At 42.3% G+C, this 19199-nt stretch overlaps 2 protein-coding genes and 3 pseudogenes across 2 annotated transcripts; 3 read left to right on the top strand and 2 right to left on the bottom strand.

The window, feature by feature from the left end:
• Positions 1-786: 786 nt before the first annotated feature.
• LOC127355138 (histone H1-like) lies at positions 787-1479 on the bottom strand. The gene is made up of 3 exons (XM_051385643.1): positions 1431-1479; positions 1004-1298; positions 787-937 (listed from the first exon to the last, which is right to left on the bottom strand). The coding sequence occupies exons 1-3, from the start codon at positions 1477-1479 to the stop codon at positions 787-789; spliced, it is 495 nt and encodes a 164-aa protein (XP_051241603.1).
• Positions 1480-10769: 9290 nt separating this feature from the next.
• Positions 10770-12578, top strand: LOC127354360 (histone H1-like; annotated as a pseudogene).
• Positions 12579-12584: 6 nt separating this feature from the next.
• LOC127354366 (histone H2A-like) lies at positions 12585-13244 on the bottom strand (annotated as a pseudogene).
• A 268-nt stretch (positions 13245-13512) lies between these two features.
• LOC127354365 (histone H3) lies at positions 13513-14027 on the top strand. Its single transcript, XM_051384259.1, has one exon. The coding sequence runs from the start codon at positions 13575-13577 to the stop codon at positions 13983-13985; it is 411 nt and encodes a 136-aa protein (XP_051240219.1). The 5' UTR covers positions 13513-13574; the 3' UTR covers positions 13986-14027.
• Positions 14028-18458: 4431 nt separating this feature from the next.
• LOC127354367 (histone H2B 1/2-like) overlaps positions 18459-19199 on the top strand; it is a 1875-nt pseudogene continuing 1134 nt past the window's right edge.

Below are 19199 nucleotides of genomic sequence, written 5' to 3'. Positions count from 1 at the left end.
GTTGAGTAGATATTTGCTTAGTTACAGTCTTACTGTCTATAATAGTCTGGTATATGATCATAAAGGAGATGTTGCTTTCCACAGTTTAAAACAAGCGATGCTCATTATAAGCTGTAATAGTTCAATGTGGTCAGATGGTTTATTGTTTCTGTTAATGGTTACAAACATCACAGACTTCTAACAGGGATCATAGTTTAGTCCAAACTCCCGGAATCTGTGGCGGACTTCCTGAGCTCTGTAACAATCCTTTAAAAGATGCTGTTGTATCTCATTATCATTGTAGTTCATCATTGGACATTTCTTTGTTGTTACATAACAACTCCAAGACACAACAGCTCTAATATTTTGTTTCATACAATCACTATACAAGAAAAATCCTCAACATAAAAGTGAAAAATATAAATTAGCTTGACTGGCTCTCCTCAGATATTTGTTTTCTATAATACATTATGATACATTTTACATTTTATGTCTTCATCAGTGTTGACAGACAGTCTCAAATCAGGTTACATTGTAACAATAATAGAAAACCTCCCTAACATCTGGAGATAATAACAACAACAGTAACAATAATAACCAGGACCTTGCTCTTTAAGGTGAAAGTGTGGTGGCTCTTAAAAGAGCCTTTAGTCGGACACAATCAGACTGCTGACAGCTCACTTTCTTCTTGGGTGCTGCCTTCTGGCTTTGGGCTTTGCAGCCTTTTCGCGGGGCTTTCTTGGCTGCAGGAGCTTTCTTCACCACCTCTTGGGGCTCTTGGTGGCCTTCTTGGCTCTTGGCCACGGCTTAAACTGCCGCCGCGGGTTTCTTGGCCTTCTTCGGGGACTTCTTAGCGGCTGCGGGCTTGGCGGTGGTCGCTGCTTTGGGCTTTTGGCCGCTGCTGTTTCGCCTTTCTTGGCTCCCGCTGCTGCTGCTGCTGCTGCTGCGGGCTTCTTGGCTTTAGGATCGGAGCTTTCTTGACTGCTGCTGCCGGCTTCTTCTTCTTGGCCGCGGGCTCGGCCACGTCTTCTTGCTCATCTCGAAGGGATCCGGAGGCCCCGGTCCCTTGGGCTGGACCAGAGTCCCTTTGGCCACCAGGCCCTTGATGGCGGTCTTGACGCGGGCCTTGTTCTTCTTTTCCACATCGTAGCCTCCGCAGCCAGAGCTCTCTTTGAGGGCGGCCGCAGACACGCCGCTGCGCTCCTTGGATGCGGCCACAGTTTTCGGGATGAGCTCGCTGGACGCTGGGGGGCCGGCCTTCTTCGGTTTGGAAACCTTCTTCTTGGCTGCTTCAGCCGGGGGCGGCGGCGGCGGCGGAGCTGGAGCTACTTCGCCATTGTCAACTTAATGTTGTCTTCCTGCTCGGCGCGATACGACAGTGACACTGAGTGTTGGAGAGTCCGGAGCAGGAGGCTGCCCTTAAACACACCATGAGGACCGTGGAGACTAACCGGCCTCTGCCTCCTGGATGGGGGCTCTACACTTGTGTTTTCTCCTCATCGATAAAACGCTCCAAACTCAATGTGGGACAAGTGCTGGAGGCTGACGGTGAAAGGAGCCGATAGCGGACTTGTGTCTCTTCATATTCAGCTCTTGTAGAGCTCTGATGCTCTCTGCATTTTCTTTGGGGAGCCTCCAAACCTCACATATTCACCGTCCTGAGCGGCGCTTCTCGGCGGCTTTTAACCCTCATTTCCTCTCCGGAAATCATTTCAAATGCATCGCAGCTCCGTCAAAACATCGTTTTCCAGTCGCTCCACATGTTTGTTCACACACTCAAAGTAAAAACAATCGTCTGCTGATGATCACTTTGGGATAAAATCAACTTATTCTGCTCGCAGCAAACACACACCCTGATGATGGCTGAGACTCACGGTCACACACTTCACTCAGAGCTGATCATCGTGGCTGAGTTTCACGGATCAATATATTATTGTTAAAACACTTTTATCACACATTTGTTGACTGCTGATGTTGAAATTGAGGATTTGGACTTTGTTCAATAATATCATAGTAACATCAGTTCAGATTAAAATACTTGTACTTAATCAAATATCTCCAGCAGCATTATTCATGTGATTATTATTATTATTATTATTATTATTATTAGGGAAGTTACACAGACATTCAAAAACAAACTGCATTGTATTTTTACTGCAGGCATAAAACTTTGTCCTCTGGCCTCATGCTGAACTCAATAGTGTTGGTTTACTATCTGAATTATATTTGCCTTCAAGCATGTAGGAGAAACTATGGTAGACTGTGATTGTTTACTAATGAATTTATTCTCTATAAGTGGTGATTTGATTCCTGAAGGGCAGAAAAAGTATAAAACTCCTGATTAAACATAATTCATGATGTTATAAATATTGATGTCCAGTCAGAGACATTTTTTAACATCAGCAGGACTATGAAGAGGAGTTCGTTTAGGTGGCAGGCATTGTGCACAAAGGGACCATGTTTAAATTCAACATCAATGTTTTTTCATCTGTGAGTCTCCATTTGTGAAATGCACTGAAGGCCACAATGCCTATCAGGGACTGTGAACGCTGTTATGCTATCCACATGTTATAGATAAACAGTTGTTGTGTGAGTCCAGAGATACTCTGGAAATAGAGTCAAAACCTTTAAATGTTTAAATCGAGACCTAAAATATTGTAGTGAGGAGATGTGGAGAAGCTCTGTCTCCATCAGGAGGAGCTGCTGTGTCTCATCTTCACTACAATGAATCATGGACATTTATTAGTTTTAATAAAGAAAACGATGAGACTACAGCGTCCACAGGACGTCTGCTAACAGAGATAAGACAACGGACCTCTGTTTTTGTTTGTAACCTCTGTACCTTCTCCATCAGCTATATTCACGAAACCCTCCAACAAAATTGTTATTTTTAAATATAATTTTTACTAGTAAGATGACACCATTTATTTGGAGATGCTTCTGTTCTGACACAAAATGTATATAATAAAGGCCTTATCTTGCTCTCGTCTCTTTTCCCACTCAGAGAGGTCTGCAACCCAGGGAGCTCCTCTGAAATGGCAGGAAGAGGGACATTTTTAACAAAAACAATTGTTAAACGGGATACTTAGATCTACAACCCCTAACCCCCGAAATTCTTTACTCTTGTAAAACTCTTTTGTTACTTGGTTGTTCCCAAACACAGTTTACACACTGTTTGTTTGGTTGTTAGTGGAAATGTCTGCTTACTAAAGCTAAGTGGAAAGAGGGAGGCCGAGGACTAGTGAGCATCAAGGCCACTATCCAGGATGAACATCAAAAATCCAAGAGTACATCAGTAAAATGGGCCACCAAGGATGAACTGCTAAAGTGAATGTCCTGTGCAACAGAAACCCGATAAGAGTGCAGAGGAAGAGGAGCAGACAACCTGAGAGACATGCCCCTACATGGCATGTACCATCACAAATTGAAGAAGTGGCTGATATCGAGAAGACCTACCAATGGCTGGAAAAGGCTGGACTCGTGGACAGCACAGAGGCACTGATCATGGCAGCACAAGAACAGGCCCTAGATACAAGAGTCTACAAGAGGGTAGACTTGACCCAAGGTGCAGACTATGCAAAAGATGCTCCTGAGACAGTCCAGCACATCATAGCAGGGTGTAAGATCGCAGCCGGTTCAGCGTACATTGAGAGCATCACAACCAAGTGGCTGGAATAGTACAGGAACACTGTACCCAGTATGGAATAGAAGTACCCAAACTCACCAAGGGCCGCACCCCACAGAAGGTGGCTGAGAACAACAGGGCCAAGGTGCTGTGGGACTCAATCTCAGACAGACAAACAGGTCCTGGCTAACCAACCAGACATAGTGGTGGTAGACAAGGAGCAGAAGAAAGCTGTGGTGATAGATGTGGCCATACCAGCAGACGCCAACATCAGAAAGAAGGAACACCTAAAAGGTTGAAAAGTACCAAGGGTTGAAAGAACAGCTGGAGCAGATGTGGAAGGTCAAGGCGAGCGTGATCCCCCGCGGGTAGTAGGGAGCACTGGGGGCAGTGACCCCCAAACTGGGGGAGTGGCTCCAACAGATCCCCCAGGAACAACATCAGAAGCCCTTGGTTCAGAAGAACGCAGTCCGAGGAACAGCTAAGATACTAGTGGAGAACCCTCAAACTCCCAGGCCTCTGGTAGAGGACCCGAGCTTGAGGATGACACAGATACCACCCCAAGAGGGTGAGGGGGAAGTTTTTTTTTATATGTAGTAAGGGCTATGTGTTGTTTTGCCTCTTTTCCTCCACATTAAAAAAGGTTTCCCACCCAGAGAAAGAGTTTGCTGATGGCTGTAGATTGATTTGTGTTTTGTTTTTTTCAGATAATCACCACGCCTATAGAGACAAAACCACTATATTGTTTGCTTTTGTACAGAAATTCTCTTTCAGCAATGTCCTAATAATAATAATAATAATTTATTATTATTAATACTCTTAATAATGAGGAAGAATAATAACTTATAATGATGATAATAATTTCAGAATTAGAATCAGAACTTCATTGGATCCCAGGGAAATTTTGTTACAAAGTTATTATTATTGTTATTATTGTACCACATATAAAAAAAATAGAGATAATACTTATATTACAATATTTAACACAATATATAGAATAGAAATGTATGTGCTAGGTATATAATACACACACACATTAATAATAATAATTATATAATTTTATTCTTTATCTTTCTATCTGATTTAATTTCTAAACATTTAAATCTGAAGAAATCTTTAAATTTATTTTTCAGTAATTCCCCAATCGGATTTTAATTAAATTTTATTTCATTTGTATACTGAGCAGGGGCAGGAAGAGGAGCAGGACCATGGTGACAGGTTACAGGAGGGTGAACCTGAACTGTGTCTGACTGGATCATGGGAGGATTAACCTTGTTGGACTTGTTGGATAAAGATAATGGACACTAAGTGTGGCCTTTCGGACCACAAAGGGATCGCTCACTCCACCCCTAACAGTATCTGGCTTTGTGGCCCAGGTTTCCACAGGGCCAGCACTTCAATTACCTGATCTACAGCCTGGCATATGAAGAACTTGTGGCCAGTGTAGATTATATGGCCGCTGTAGGGACCCAAAGAGATTTTAAGTTTGGGATCTGAACTGTATTTAAGCAAACTTTAAACTCTGTACCAGATCCTGAACTTGTCCAGAGGATTAATTGGAGGTTGAAGGATATCAAAGTACTGTTCCAACTCCTCCCCTCTGGTAGGCGCTACAGAGCGCAGTACATCAAAAAACAAACAGACACAGGAACAGTTTCGACCTACATGACATCACACTGACCAACAGTTAATAACCCTGTATAATAACCCTAGGACTCTAATATCCACTGAATCTGAAAACTATTTATTATTTATTTTCCATTTTTGTACTGTATATTCTGCCATGCCCACATACCTCATGTACTTAAAGAAACCTGCACATAAAATATTTATTCCAGAATCCTTTGCACTATTGTATACAAATGTAATTGTTTTTTGTTTGTTTTATATTTGTACATATAAGTCTATGTTTATTTTGTTGAACTTGTTGTTCTGTTTATTTATGTTTATTCTGCGTTTGTACATTGAGAGCAACGTAAAACCGGAGTCAAATTACTTGTATATGTGCAGAAATCTGGCCAATAAAGTGATTCTGATTCTGATGTAAACACCACAGCCTCTCAGGGCACACATTCATACATAGTTACATTTTCTTTCATACACTGAACAAAAATAATTTTGTCATGAAAAGTCTGGGCACCCTAAGAACTCTGCAAAAGCCAAAGTACCTTTAAAATTGTACTAAAGTACAGTTTCAAGAAAAATCCTGATGTGACTGCAGATAAATTAGTAGACATTAATGTAGATTTTGGTCATACTCGTCTTTGTGTCTTTGTTTTCTCCCATAGTATTTTTTTTTTATCTATCTTCATCTTGTAATTGAAATGAATTGGGGAAAACATTTACATTAGTGTTGTGTATGAAATCAAACCAGAGTGATCAACAGACTCAACTGACTCACAGATATCAAACTTTATTGTTCATGACTTATTAAATTAAATGTGTGATTACTCATTTATATGCTGTGTGTGAAAGCTAGAGTAGGCAATGTGTTTCAGAAGCATTTTTGTTTGCATCCCAACAACAATCATTAAATTAAAGCCTTTGAAACAGAAGTCTGGTATCTGGGACTGTTGCAGGTAATAAGCTCAGCCAATCATTTCATTCAGCCCGTCTACCTTCCTACCTGTGCACGCTCATTGAGTGCTGTTCCTGTGACCTGAAATTGTTTCCCTCCGACATCATGAAGGATCTTCCAATTCCTTAGGTTGAAAACCTAATTGATAATATTTAAAACAAAATGTCATTCTCACAGCATTTACTCTGTAGTGTCTGTATGGGGATCTACACATCATATAATAGAAGACAGATACATGGTGAGATATAATGCGCAGTCACATTGTGTGTGATAAATACAATTTACTGCATAATTTAATCTCAAAGTGTTGGGGCATTACACAAAGAAACTGTTTGTTTTTATTAATTTTTCTCTTATGCTGCTCTGTGGTGTATCATTGTGCAGATAAAAATAATGGAAGTAATCATAACAAAAACACAGATCTGTACACATACCCCAATTTAAAATGAATACTCAATGATCCACAACAGTAATAATACTGCTAATGAACACAGTAAGGTTTGGAAATTGTTATTCAGTATGAGGTTCTGTCGACATTTGTATCAGTTTGACAGGTGATCCAGCTGTGCAGTATGTTATAAGTAGCCTAACTGATGTCCTAACCTCGCATGCTGGGAGGAGCTCAGACACAGGGAAAGATAAGATAAGATAAGATGTTCCTTTATTAATCCTCCTTAGGAGAAATTCAAGATTGACACAGCAGCATAGGGCAATGTAGTGCAAAAGAGAGTAAAAAGTGGAAGATATCACAAAATACAATTACAAACTATAATAGAAAAAATAAGACTGTAAATGAAACTATATACACAATGCAATATTCAAGTAGGAATGGTGTGCAAATATATGAGCAGCTTGACTAAAATTAAAGTCTGTCAGTCAGTCTGTGGCTGAAAGTGCTCCTGCCTCAGCTCAGTGTAGAGAGGATGAGAGGGGCTGTCCATGATGGCTTTCAGCTTCCCTCTCATCCTTCTCTCAGTCACTGCCTCCACACTGTCCAGCTACATCCCAACCACTCAGCTGGCCTTCCTCACCAGCTTGCTCAGCTCGGCACCCTTGTCCCGATGCTTCCTCCCCAACAAACAACAGCAAAGAAGAGGACACTGGCCACTTCAGACTGGTGGAACATCAGTAGTAGTTCACAGACACGAAGCAGACAAGCAGGCTGACACGGAGCAGGCAGACCAGAAGAACAGAGCGAGGGAGAGGTCAGAGAGGATAAGGATGAAGATGAAATGGTAGAGAGAGGAGCAGAGAACTCAGACGTGGCCGTTACTCACCATCAGTTCAATAAGCCCAATCAACCAGATCCAAAATTAATTGCTAAACAGTCCTTGTCCAAATATACTCTGAGTTTTCTAACTCAGTGGTACCAGAAATTCCCATGGCTCCATGTGAGTCCTGGTGTTGAGGGTGAATTGTGCTTTTACTGCTCCAAAGCCTTTAACTCTGAGACATCACCTTCTGCCAAGAATGCTGATTCAGCATTAATTTCATCTGGGTTTAAAAATTGGAAAAAAGCCCTTGAGCGATTTACTGTGCATGAGAGATCTGATAGTCATAAGACAGCCATGACAACGCACATCTATGAAGATCGATCAGTACAGGTTCAGCTATCTAGTGTGAGTGTGAAACAGCAAGAGGAAGGGGATGTCTTCAAAATCACTGGTGCTGTGCAGATGTTGGCTAGGCAGGGCTTACCTTTAGGGGCCATGAATGTGGTGAGGGAAATTTTGAACAGGTTCTGACGTACAAATCAGAGGATGACCCCTCTCTAACCAAGTGGTTGACAGGTGGTAGAAAGGATGTATATACTTCAGCTATGGTTCAAAAATGAAATCCTGACTTTATTCAGCAGCGTGATCTTACGTGAAATAGTTAAAAACATCAGATCACTTCCACACCTGCAGTACTCTGTGATGATGGAAGGGACACGAGACGTGTCTGGAAAAGAGCAAGAGGCAGTGTGTTTGAGATATGTTGACAAGGGATTTAGTCCCTCGTGAAGAATTTATTGGTCTTCATGAGGTTTCTTTGACAACAGGAGAAAACCTAGCAAAAGTAGTCATGGATGTTTTGTAGCACCTAAACTTGCCTATCACTGGGTTGCGTGGGCAAGCACATGATGGGGCCGCAAATATGGCTGGCAAATACAATGGAGCACAGGCCATTGTAAGAAAAACACAAACCTATGGCTCCCTGTGTTCATTGTGCTGCCCACTGTGTTAACCTAATTACACAGAGGTCCTGTACTGCCTCAATATTTATCCGGAATTCTCTGGATTGGGTCAATGAGTTAGGAGTGTTGTTTGGGCAGTCAGGGAAACTGAAGGACATATTTAAGGGAATTGCAAGGTCTGAAGAGGGTGAGGGTCCATGTCAAACTATAAGACCTTTGTGTCCAACAAGGTGGACGGTCCGCACGTAGTGCCACCCGCACTGTGCTAAACCAGTACCAGTGCATAATCAAGGCTTTGGCTGAGATGGCAGTGAGTCAGTCTGATGCGGCTAGTAAGGCACAAGGGCTGTATGAGACATTTCAGCAGGGAATTGTTGTCCTTGGTCTTGTGTGTGCTTTGGAGGTCACAGGGGAGTTGGAGGTTTTGATTATGTCCCTCCAGAGCAGAACACAGACCCTGGATAGTATGCTTTCAGCTGTTGACTGTGTTAAGGAAAGTTTCAGCAAAAAGAGAAACACAGAAAGTTTTCAGGCTCTTTACACGAAAGCAACAAGGATGTGTGAGACACTCCATCTCACCCTATTGCCTCTCCTCGTGTCCGTATCCCACCTCAGTGCTTCACAGGTAGTGCTCCTGCACATGTACGTGTCCCCTTCTGACTACTACAGGACTGAATTCTACAAAGGTCTGGATGTTGTTGACATGCAGTTTAGAGAAAGATTTGAGCAGGAGGGAATGCAAATATTAAGGCACCTGGAACTCGTTCTCTTAACTGGAATGATACAAGGTGTTGTCCAACAGTACCCAGAAATCAACCCAGACATCCTCAAAGTTCAGCTTGCATTGTTCAGAATTAACTACAGCTTCCAGTCTAGTACTGAAATTGTTGCTGTTCTTCAAGGGATGACCCCAGAGGTTCGTGGTCTCTTTGACCAAGTCGAAACAGTTGCCCGACTCCTCCTAGTTGAGCCTGTGTCATCAGCAGCCTCCGGAGGCTGAAAACATGGCTACGCAGGACCATGACCCAAACCCGCCTCAACAGTGTTGCTGTGTGCCATGTACATAAAGACAAGCTGGACAAGGTAAACAGAAAAAAGCTTGCTGAACAGTTTGTCTCCTGTAAGGAGGGGAGAAAGAGCACTTTTGGTTCTTTTTAAATGAGAGGTAGTTGATCATATGTTCATTGATCAGTTGGTTGTTGTTGTTGTTGTTGGTTGCACACACACATATATATATATATATATATATATATATATATATTCTTAATATATGTTGTTTGTGTATCTGGAGTTTGTAACAAAAATAATTTCCCCTGGGATTATTAAAGTATTTCTGATTCTGATTCTTTAGCAAGTCTACTGTTGTGTATTTTCACAACAGGGTTTTGACTTATTTTCCATTACTGTCAGTCACATTTGGACATATGGAAGCCCGAAGTTGTCAATGATGATAATAAAATATAAGACAATATTTAATTAAATCAACAAGCTGTGTTAAATATCTATGTGAAATAATTGAGAAAATTGTTCAAACCCAACTAGGAATTCATTTTCAGATACAATTTTTATTTTATTAGTCATGTTTGTTCCAATTTTTTTAAGCCCATTTTTATTTCCTGTTAGTTTGCAGATGTGTTTATCATTTTATACCGAGTGTGTTTTTTCTAGTTTATACTAGTATCTAGTGATACTTTTCTAGTATCACTCATTTAAATGGGAAGCTTTTAATATCTTGTATTTTATACTTTTGTACCCTTCTGTCATGGTATTGATCGTTTATATTGTTAATGAACAAACCACATCCATCCCCGCACTTTTGAAAAGCTTGCTACGCCCCTTTGTGTGATAGTGTTTTGTCATATTTAACAGTAATATATTGATCAGTGAAACTCAGCCACGATGATCAGCTCTGATGTGTGTGTGACCGTGAGTCTCAGCCATCATCAGTGTGTGTTTGCTGCGACCAGAATAAGTTGATTTTATCCCAAAGTGATCATCAGCAGAGGATTGTTTTTACTTTGAGTGTGTGAACAAACATGTGGGAGCGACTGGAAAACGTGTTTTGACGGAGCTGCGATGCATTTGAAATGATTTCCGGAGAGAAATGAGTGTTAAAAGCCGCCGAGCAGCGCCGCTCAGGACGGTGAATATGTGAGGTTTGGAGGCTCCCCAAAGAAAATGCAGAGAGCATCAGAGCTCTACAAGAGCTGAATATGAAGAGACACAAGTCCGCTATCGGCTCCTTCACCGTCAGCCTCCAGCACTTGTCCCACATTGAGTTTGGAGCGTTTTATCGATGAGGAGAAAACACAAGTGAGCCGGCATCAGGAGGCCGGGGCCGGGTTGAGTCTCCACGGTCCTCATGGTGTGTTTAAGGGCAGCCTCCTGCTCCGGACTCTCCAACACTCAGTGTCACTGTCGTATCGCGCCGAGCAGGAAGACAACATTAAGTTGACAATGGCAGAAGTAGCTCCAGCTCCCGCCGCCGCCGCCGCCCCGGCTAAAGCAGCCAAGAAGAAGGTTTCCAAACCGAAGAAGGCCGGCCCCAGCGTCAGCGAGCTCATCCTGAAAACTGTGGCCGCATCCAAGGAGCGCAGCGGCGTGCCTGCGGCCGCCCTCAAGAAGGCTCTGCTGCCGGAGGCTACGATGTGGAGAAGAACAAGGCCCGCGTCAAGACCGCCATCAAGGGCCTGGTGGCCAAAGGGACTCTGGTCCAGACCAAGGGGACCGGGGCCTCCGGATCCTTCAAGATGAGCAAGAAGACGGCCGAGCCCGCAGCCAAGAAGAAGAAGCCGGCAGCAGCAGTCAAGAAAGCCTCCGCTCCTAAAGCCAAGAAGCCCGCAGCAGCAGCAGGAGCAGGAGCCAAGAAAGGCAAAGCAGCAGCGGCCAAAAGCCCAAAGCAGCGGCAGCCAAGAAGCCCGCAGCCGCTAAGAAGTCCCCGAAGAAGGCCAAGAAACCCGCGGCGGCGGCGGCAGCCAAGAAAGCCGTGGCCAAGAGCCCCAAGAAGGCCACCAAGAGCCCCAAGAAGGTGGTGAAGAAAGCTCCTGCAGCCAAGAAAGCCCCCGCAAAGAAGGCTGCAAAGCCCAAAGCCAAGAAGGCAGCACCCAAGAAGAAGTGAGCTGTCAGCAGTCTGATTGTGTCCGACTAAAGGCTCTTTTAAGAGCCACCAACACTCACCTTAAAGAGCAAGGTCCTGGTTATTATTGTTACTGTTGTTGTTATTATCTCCAGATGTTAGGAGGTTTTCTATTATTGTTACAATGTAACCTGATTTGAGGCTGTCTGTCAACACTGATGAAGACATATAAAATGTAAAATGTATTGTAATGTATTATAGAAAACAAATATCTGAGGAGAGCCAGTCAGCTAATTTATATTTTTCACTCTTTTATATTTCAGGATTTTTCTTTGTATAGTGATTGTATGAAAATATTAGAGCTGTTGTGTCTTGGAGTTGTTATGTAACAACAAAGAAATGTCCAATGATGAACTACAATGATGATGAGACACAACAGCATCTTTTAAAGGATTGTTACAGAGCTCAGGAAGTCAGCCACAGATTGAAAGAGTTTGGACTAAACTATGATCCCTGTTGGAAGTCTGTGATGTTTGTAACCATTAACAGAAAAAATAAACCATCTGACCACATTGAACTATTACAGCTTATAATGAGCATCGCTTGTTTTAAACTGTGGAAAACAAGATCTGCTATGATCATATACCAGACTATTATAGACAGTAAGACTGTAACTAAACAAATATCTACTCAACTCTGGAGAAGGAAACCCCTGGACAAAAGTCAGAGCCTCCCATGGAACAATCTGGATTTATAATACAGAACTTTATAGACATTAAAACTCCCTCAGACTCTCTGAATGTACGCACTTTATAAATGTTCACTGATGCATTTTAGGGTTAAAATGTTTATGTAGCCTAATATGTGTAATGAGTCAAATTTAATAAAGTTGATGAACAGGAAAGAAAATATTAGAATGTATTTGTTTTATATAGGTTATTATTTTAACACATCTGATGTTTAACTTTGTTACATTGAAACAGAAGTTTTCTATTGTTGTTACACTGTAACCTGATCTGGATATTTCTGGCCTAATATTATATTATACAGGTCATCTGTCAACACTGGATAGTAAAGACTAATGTCAGAACAAGTAAATAAAATATAGGGGAAAAAAATAAATATCTAACATGACTCAATTAAATAGTTTTGTTGTTTAGTTGAGGATTTATTGTATATTGATTGTTGTGGTTAACAATATCCGAATATAAAAGGAGAAAACAAATCTTCACTTTCTCTCTTCACAAGAGTCTAAAAAAATAAATAAACTAGTTAATTAATGAGTGTAATCAGAGGCATTAGAAACGTTGCTGTTTGAGGAGAGTTTGTGGCTCTTAAAAGAGCCTTTATGTGTGTTTTCCAGCGGGCAGCAGGTTCACTTGGACTTGGCGGGCTTCTCGGTCTTCTTGGGCAGCAGAACAGCCTGGATGTTGGGCAGCACGCCGCCCTGAGCGATGGTCACTCCGCCCAGGAGCTTGTTGAGCTCCTCGTCGTTGCGGACAGCCAGCTGCAGGTGACGGGGATGATCCGGGTCTTCTTGTTGTCGCGGGCAGCGTTTCCAGCCAACTCCAGGATCTCAGCGGTCAGGTACTCCAGCACAGCCGCCAGGTAGACGGGGGCGCCGGCACCCACACGCTCCGCATAGTTGCCTTTGCGCAGCAGCCTGTGAACACGGCCGACCGGGAACTGGAGCCCGGCCCGGGAGGAGCGGGTCTTTGCCTTAGCTCGGGCTTTTCCGCCGGTTTTGCCTCGTCCGCTCATTTTCGATGCTTTTACAGTCGACGCTCAAAACAAAGTGTGACTCCGACACATAAAACCCTCCTTATATGTCCGCGGAGCGTGCGGGGGGCTTCCCGAGAGACCAACCAGAAAACAGGCTGCCGTCGGAGGGCGGCCGCTCCGGGTTTTGGCGGACATTTTGAACGCCTTTCTCCGCCAATGAGCGGCCGAGGTTGGGGCGGGGGGCCGCTCCTCCGGGCGGCGCTGAGCCCAAGAGGAGCCCCTAACCAATCCGGAGCCGGAGCTGTGGAGCAGCGTCACCGTCCGACAGCCGGTCCCACAGTTTAAGAGCAGCGGGTCTCCTCTCTTTACTACACTCTGGTCCCGTTCACAGGAACAACAACAACCACAAGAAGAAACGATGGCGAGAACCAAGCAGACCGCTCGTAAATCCACCGGAGGCAAAGCCCCCAGGAAGCAGCTGGCTACCAAGGCTGCCCGTAAGAGCGCCCCGGCCACCGGCGGCGTGAAGAAGCCTCACCGTTACAGGCCCGGTACCGTGGCTCTGAGAGAGATCCGTCGGTACCAGAAATCCACCGAGCTGCTGATCCGCAAGCTGCCCTTCCAGCGCCTGGTCCGAGAAATCGCTCAGGACTTCAAGACCGACCTGCGCTTCCAGAGCTCCGCTGTCATGGCTCTGCAGGAGGCCAGTGAGGCTTACCTGGTCGGCCTGTTTGAGGACACCAACCTGTGCGCCATCCACGCCAAGAGGGTCACCATCATGCCCAAAGACATCCAGCTGGCCCGTCGTATCCGCGGAGAGAGAGCTTAAACTGTCTGCTGCTGCTCCACAAAAACACAACGGCTCTTTTAAGAGCCACCTCACTGCAGACTAAAGACCCTCTTCCTCTCATCACACTTTATTATTATTATTATTATTATTATTATTATTATTATTATTATTATTATTATTATTATTATTATTATTATTATACTTGACCTCAAAAACTAGGAAGACTAAATGTGCTCAGTTTTATTTTAATTGTCTAAGATAAAATGTAGGCAGAAGTGGGTGAAATAATGTAATATTTCTAATTATTATCTTATTTGACTAAATGATACAATAGTCTAACTACTGCAGTACCTCCCTTTATCCAGGACAACCTGATGATTTCTTAAATACTTTTGCTACTTTGATAAGTCACAATGTGACTTTTGTCAAAACTCAATCTATTACCCTGTTTATCTATTTAAGCACATGTATCACTGATTTAATTTCTGTTCAGGAGAAACTATGTTGGCCATGAAACCAACAACATCTAAGGCCCCATTTAGAGCCGATGTTTAGTTCTTCAGTACCAACTACAGAGTGTCTGCCTCTGATCACCTTCAATTATTTATTATAGTATTGATTGTTACATATTTCCATCCTGTGATGACTGAAATCACCTTTATTTTAACCCTTCTCACTGAATGAGTGGATACAAATGTTTGAATTGACTTTGACATTGTCATTAATATGAATATTTGAATACATAATGTTCTTATATGATCTTACTGCAGTTTTATAAATTATTCTGCACACTTAAAAATCTGTTGTATGTTAGTGTTAAACACTTTTCGGGTTACTTGGATCAATCCCAAAATATCGACACTTAGATACATTTTAGTTTTTGAAGACCGATTCCAGCTTCGATATGATTGATACCAATAAATGATCAGTTTCTCTCTTACATGTTGTTTCCATTTGTGTTTCATCAAAGAGTAGAAATGTGTCTCTGCTGTTGTCTTGTCAGTGAATAAACATACTGTGAACTATAATGTGTGTAAGGAGGCTGTTAATGATGAGGACACAACAATGGCCCGACAGTCTTTAGTTACAATAAAGAGATAGATAATAATATTTGTGTTTTATTAACAGTATGAAAATGTCTTCATTCATTTGTGGAGCACTTTTTATGGACTGTGATTATTGTCTGGTTCTTCTCATCCTGACCTACAGACTGAAACTTAAATCCTAAATCCTGAGGGCGAGACTGAGAGAAGATGGACCAACGAGTCAAAGCTGAACTACAGACCTGCTCCGTGTTTTTGAGGCTACAGCCACAGACCGACGGGCTCACTGACACTGTAACATCTTACATTAGTTATTGGGACTTTCTGCACAAACAACAACCACAAACCAGTTTACAGCAGAACTCAGGCAGCTTTGTCAGACCATGGAGGAGGTTTACAAGGGGGACAGATTCCTGTACAAGCAGACCAGAAACACCCTGACAAAGGAGGTCAAAGCTACAGGAGCCCACCGCCCCCCTACACTGTGGAGAACCATCAACTGGCTGGACGACCTGAATGTGTTTTACTGTAGATTTGAAAGGCTCACATTCACACTCCTCCAACATCAGCTACCTACACCCCCTGCCACCCTGTCCCTGTCCCTCAAAAAACCTCCATCACAGACTAAATGACTACAGGCCTGTCGCCCTCACTACTACAGATAGTAGTCATGAAGTCCTTTGAAAGACTGGTGTTAGTCCACCTGAAGGACATTACAGGCCCCTTTCTGGACCCCCTGCAGTCACTGACAGGAGGCAGCTGGTGAGTTTGGGGGAGCAACACATCCAGCACCCAGACAATTAGCACTGGCGTCCCCAGGGCTGTGTGCTCGCCCCACTGCTCTTCTCCCTTTATACCAATGACTGCACCTCCAGAGACCCGTCTGTCAGTCATCGGCCTCCTCCAGCACGGTGATGAGTCTGCATATAGACGGGAGGTTGAACAGCTGATCCTCTGATGTGGTCATAACAACCTGGAGCTTAATACGATCAAACCTGTGGATCATTGGCGCCAACCTGCCCTCCATTCAGGACCTGTACCTGTCCAGAGTCAGGAAACATCACTGCAGATCCATCTCACCTGGACACAACCTGTTCCAATCCTTGTACACAACCCTCCGACTCTAACATCTATAAAACTATTTATTATTTATATTTCCATTGTTGAAATTCAGTTTCTTTAAAAAAATACATATAAATAAATAAATAAATAAATAAATAAACATTGGACTCTGCACTATTGTATACTGTCTACTAATATTATTGCTTTTGTTTGTTTATATATTTATATGTATAAATGTACATAGTAGCTTATGTCTTTTTGTTGAGCTTGTTGTTCTGTTTAATTGTTTATTCTGTGTTTGTACATTGAGAGCAACGTAAAACCTGAGTTTTGTATGTGAGCAGAAACCTGGACAATAAAGTGATTCTGATTTACTCCATAAACTCATTTACCTGAAAGTAAATCAGGCGCTTTTATTAAAAATATCAATATCAGCGATTACAGTTCATTATTATCAATATGTAATATTGGTGTATAACCTACCTGTGGCCCTTTTCTACAGATTTTACTGATTTTTTCCTTATTAACTGAATTAATCCGTTACAGTTTTTCCAATTGCTAAAACACAATTTTGCAAACTAGGCTGGTTTTATCAAAATACTTAACACAATTCACAAAACCACACACCCAAACTGCAAAATACCTCATATATCCTGCAAAATGAAGCACTGCAACCAAAACTACATATAACATTATCAAAATCATATTTTTGCACCAAATGGCACACACACTTCATTCATATTACCAGATTTTTGTCTAACCAACTACACACTGTTGGGCATAATGAAAAGCACTCTCATCTTTAGTGTGCTTTGCCATAATACTAAAATAGTTCAAATTGTAGAAAATTCTTCAGATTGTTCACATGCACAGAAATATTGTAGATACACACACACATGCTGTTGACATTTTTTATTTATCACCAAACAAGTCAGTGCAACATATGCACAGCAGATATATTTACATTGGAGTGAACAAAAATATGCTCACAAAAAACAGTAAACTGAAAAAGAAAATTGGAGAAAAAATGTGCAGAAAAATATATAGGAAAAAAAGAGGCAAGAAAAATATTTCGGCACAACTTGCTGCACAGCTGGGTCTGGCCACAACGCCTCGTCCACATCACAGGCAATATCTTCCCTTGCCAGACATCAAGGGAAGAAGCGCCTTGAGTGCCTTATCCATCCCTGAATTGCACCCACATCAATTTCATCACATGAAACGTCTCGGTCCTTTAGAAGAACAAAAACAAAAATATAGGGCTTGGACAATACAGCCTCAAGATACAGTAGAGTAAATTGTACAGGAAACTTGTACAGTTACTGTATGACATCAGCCATTCATGAAGTAAACAGGTGTCACCTAACTGATACACTATGACATGGGGTGTACAAACATAGTGTGAAAGAAATTTTGGTTACATATCTGTACTCCAGTCTAAATGTCCGGATGACAGAGGCAACAGTAAAACAGCCTCAAGTTGGGCTGCACGCTCTGTCCAGCCTCTCGCATTGTCAGCCCATGGTTATGACATGATCATCTAAGGTTGCTGATTTCATTGAAAGTTGTTGTCTTTGGCCATGAACCTCTACCAGCTCTACCCCTACCTCTCACTCTTCCTCCCACTCTCTTTCTCATTCTCTCTCCACCCTCCCTCTTTCTCTTCATACCTCCTGTAGTGTCATTTTGAATGGCAGTGTTTTGAAATGGCAAACATGTGACTTTATGTCAGATTGTTGTGTCTTATGCAGAGAACTATGTTCAGTGCATTTAAAAAGTGCCATTATGAATTTCAAAACATGTGTAAAGCAGAAAATGTGTTTAGAATTTTGGAGACTTGAGAAGAGGTTTTGCTCTCTGTGTGTCAGTTTAAATAATTGTGCTATGCATGTCATTTTAGTGTGTTAGCAATTGAAAAAACTGTAATAGATGCTGTTGGAAGATGTTAGCTGATCTGTGGATGTAAAACAATACTGGTGGCACAAGTTTCTCTGGTTGTTTAGTCTGGTGCTCCTTCCTATAAATATTTATTCTAACATTGTCCAAAGATTATTAATCTGCAGCATTTATTAGAAATGATCAGGTCACTGACTGTAACCTTCTTGTACACATTTACATTTATTTTACATTAAATAAAGTAAAATGATCTAATATTTTAACAGTTTAACAAGTTATGTCTCTAATACTCTGAAGATTTTTTTATTTTATATACATTCATCACATTTTTGTTTTTATTATCAGTTAACTTTTTATTTTCAATCACCATAATTACTGACTGTGTGGGGCGGAGCTTCGTGACGACAACAACACTGTAGCCAATCGTGTGCGAGCAACCGCGCAGTGACATTAGCATCAGGCTCATGGATATAAACCTCTCCGACAGTCAGAAGTTCACCGCGGTCGATAAACCGAGTCAGAGCAACAATGCCCGATACAGTGAAAGCGCCCAAGAAAGGCTCAAAGAAAGCCGTTTCCAAAGGCGTCACCAAGACCGGCAAGAAGAAGAGAAAGACCAGGAAGGAGAGCTACGCCATCTACGTGTACAAGGTGCTGAAGCAGGTCCACCCTGATACCGCATTTCCTCCAAGGCTATGGGCATCATGAACTCCTTTGTGAGCGACATCTTTGAGCGCATCGCCGGTGAGTCCTCCCGTCTGGCTCACTACAACAAGCGCTCCACCATCACCTCCAGGGAGATCCAGACCGCCGTCCGCCTGCTGCTGCCCGGTGAGCTGGCCAAGCACGCTGTGTCTGAGGGAACAAAGGCTGTGACCAAGTACACCAGCTCCAAGTAAACCTGCTGTTACAACCAACAACACAAAGGTCCTTTTCAGGGCCACACACTCCTTCTACTGAGAGCTAATGTCCTTCATTATACATTAATGTGACTCATTTATACTTCAAATACTGTAATATGAAAACACCTCCATTATAAACAATTGATGTGATCAGACTATTACTGAGGCTTTTCCTGTTCTCAGCCATTTATTACAATGGTGATGTTTATATATTTGAGTTCTTCTCCTTTAACAAGAGTTTTATATTTTCTTCAAGTACATTGCTGCCATCCTGTGGTGACTGGTTTCATTATTACCCTCTTTGTGATAAATGGATGCATTTATACATATTATTTCACGTTTACATACCA

Source organism: Dicentrarchus labrax, unplaced genomic scaffold (assembly GCF_905237075.1).
Source record: "Dicentrarchus labrax unplaced genomic scaffold, dlabrax2021, whole genome shotgun sequence".
Classification (NCBI taxonomy): domain Eukaryota; kingdom Metazoa; phylum Chordata; class Actinopteri; family Moronidae; genus Dicentrarchus; species Dicentrarchus labrax.
This window is presented reverse-complemented; position numbering and strand designations above follow the sequence as displayed.

Bases quoted from the DNA above. Each gene is read 5' to 3' on its own strand.
- LOC127355138 (XM_051385643.1), bottom strand. From the start codon at position 1,479: ATGAGGAGAAAACACAAGTGTAGAGCCCCCATCCAGGAGGCAGAGGCC. The intron at 1,299-1,430 runs GTTAGTCTCCAC...AAGTAGCTCCAG, and splicing joins CATCCAGGAGGCAGAGGCCG to CTCCGCCGCCGCCGCCGCCC. The intron at 938-1,003 runs GTGGCCGAGCCC...CCGATCCTAAAG, and splicing joins TTCGAGATGAGCAAGAAGAC to CCAAGAAGCCCGCAGCAGCA.
- LOC127354365 (XM_051384259.1), top strand. From the start codon at position 13,575: ATGGCGAGAACCAAGCAGACCGCTCGTAAATCCACCGGAGGCAAAGCC.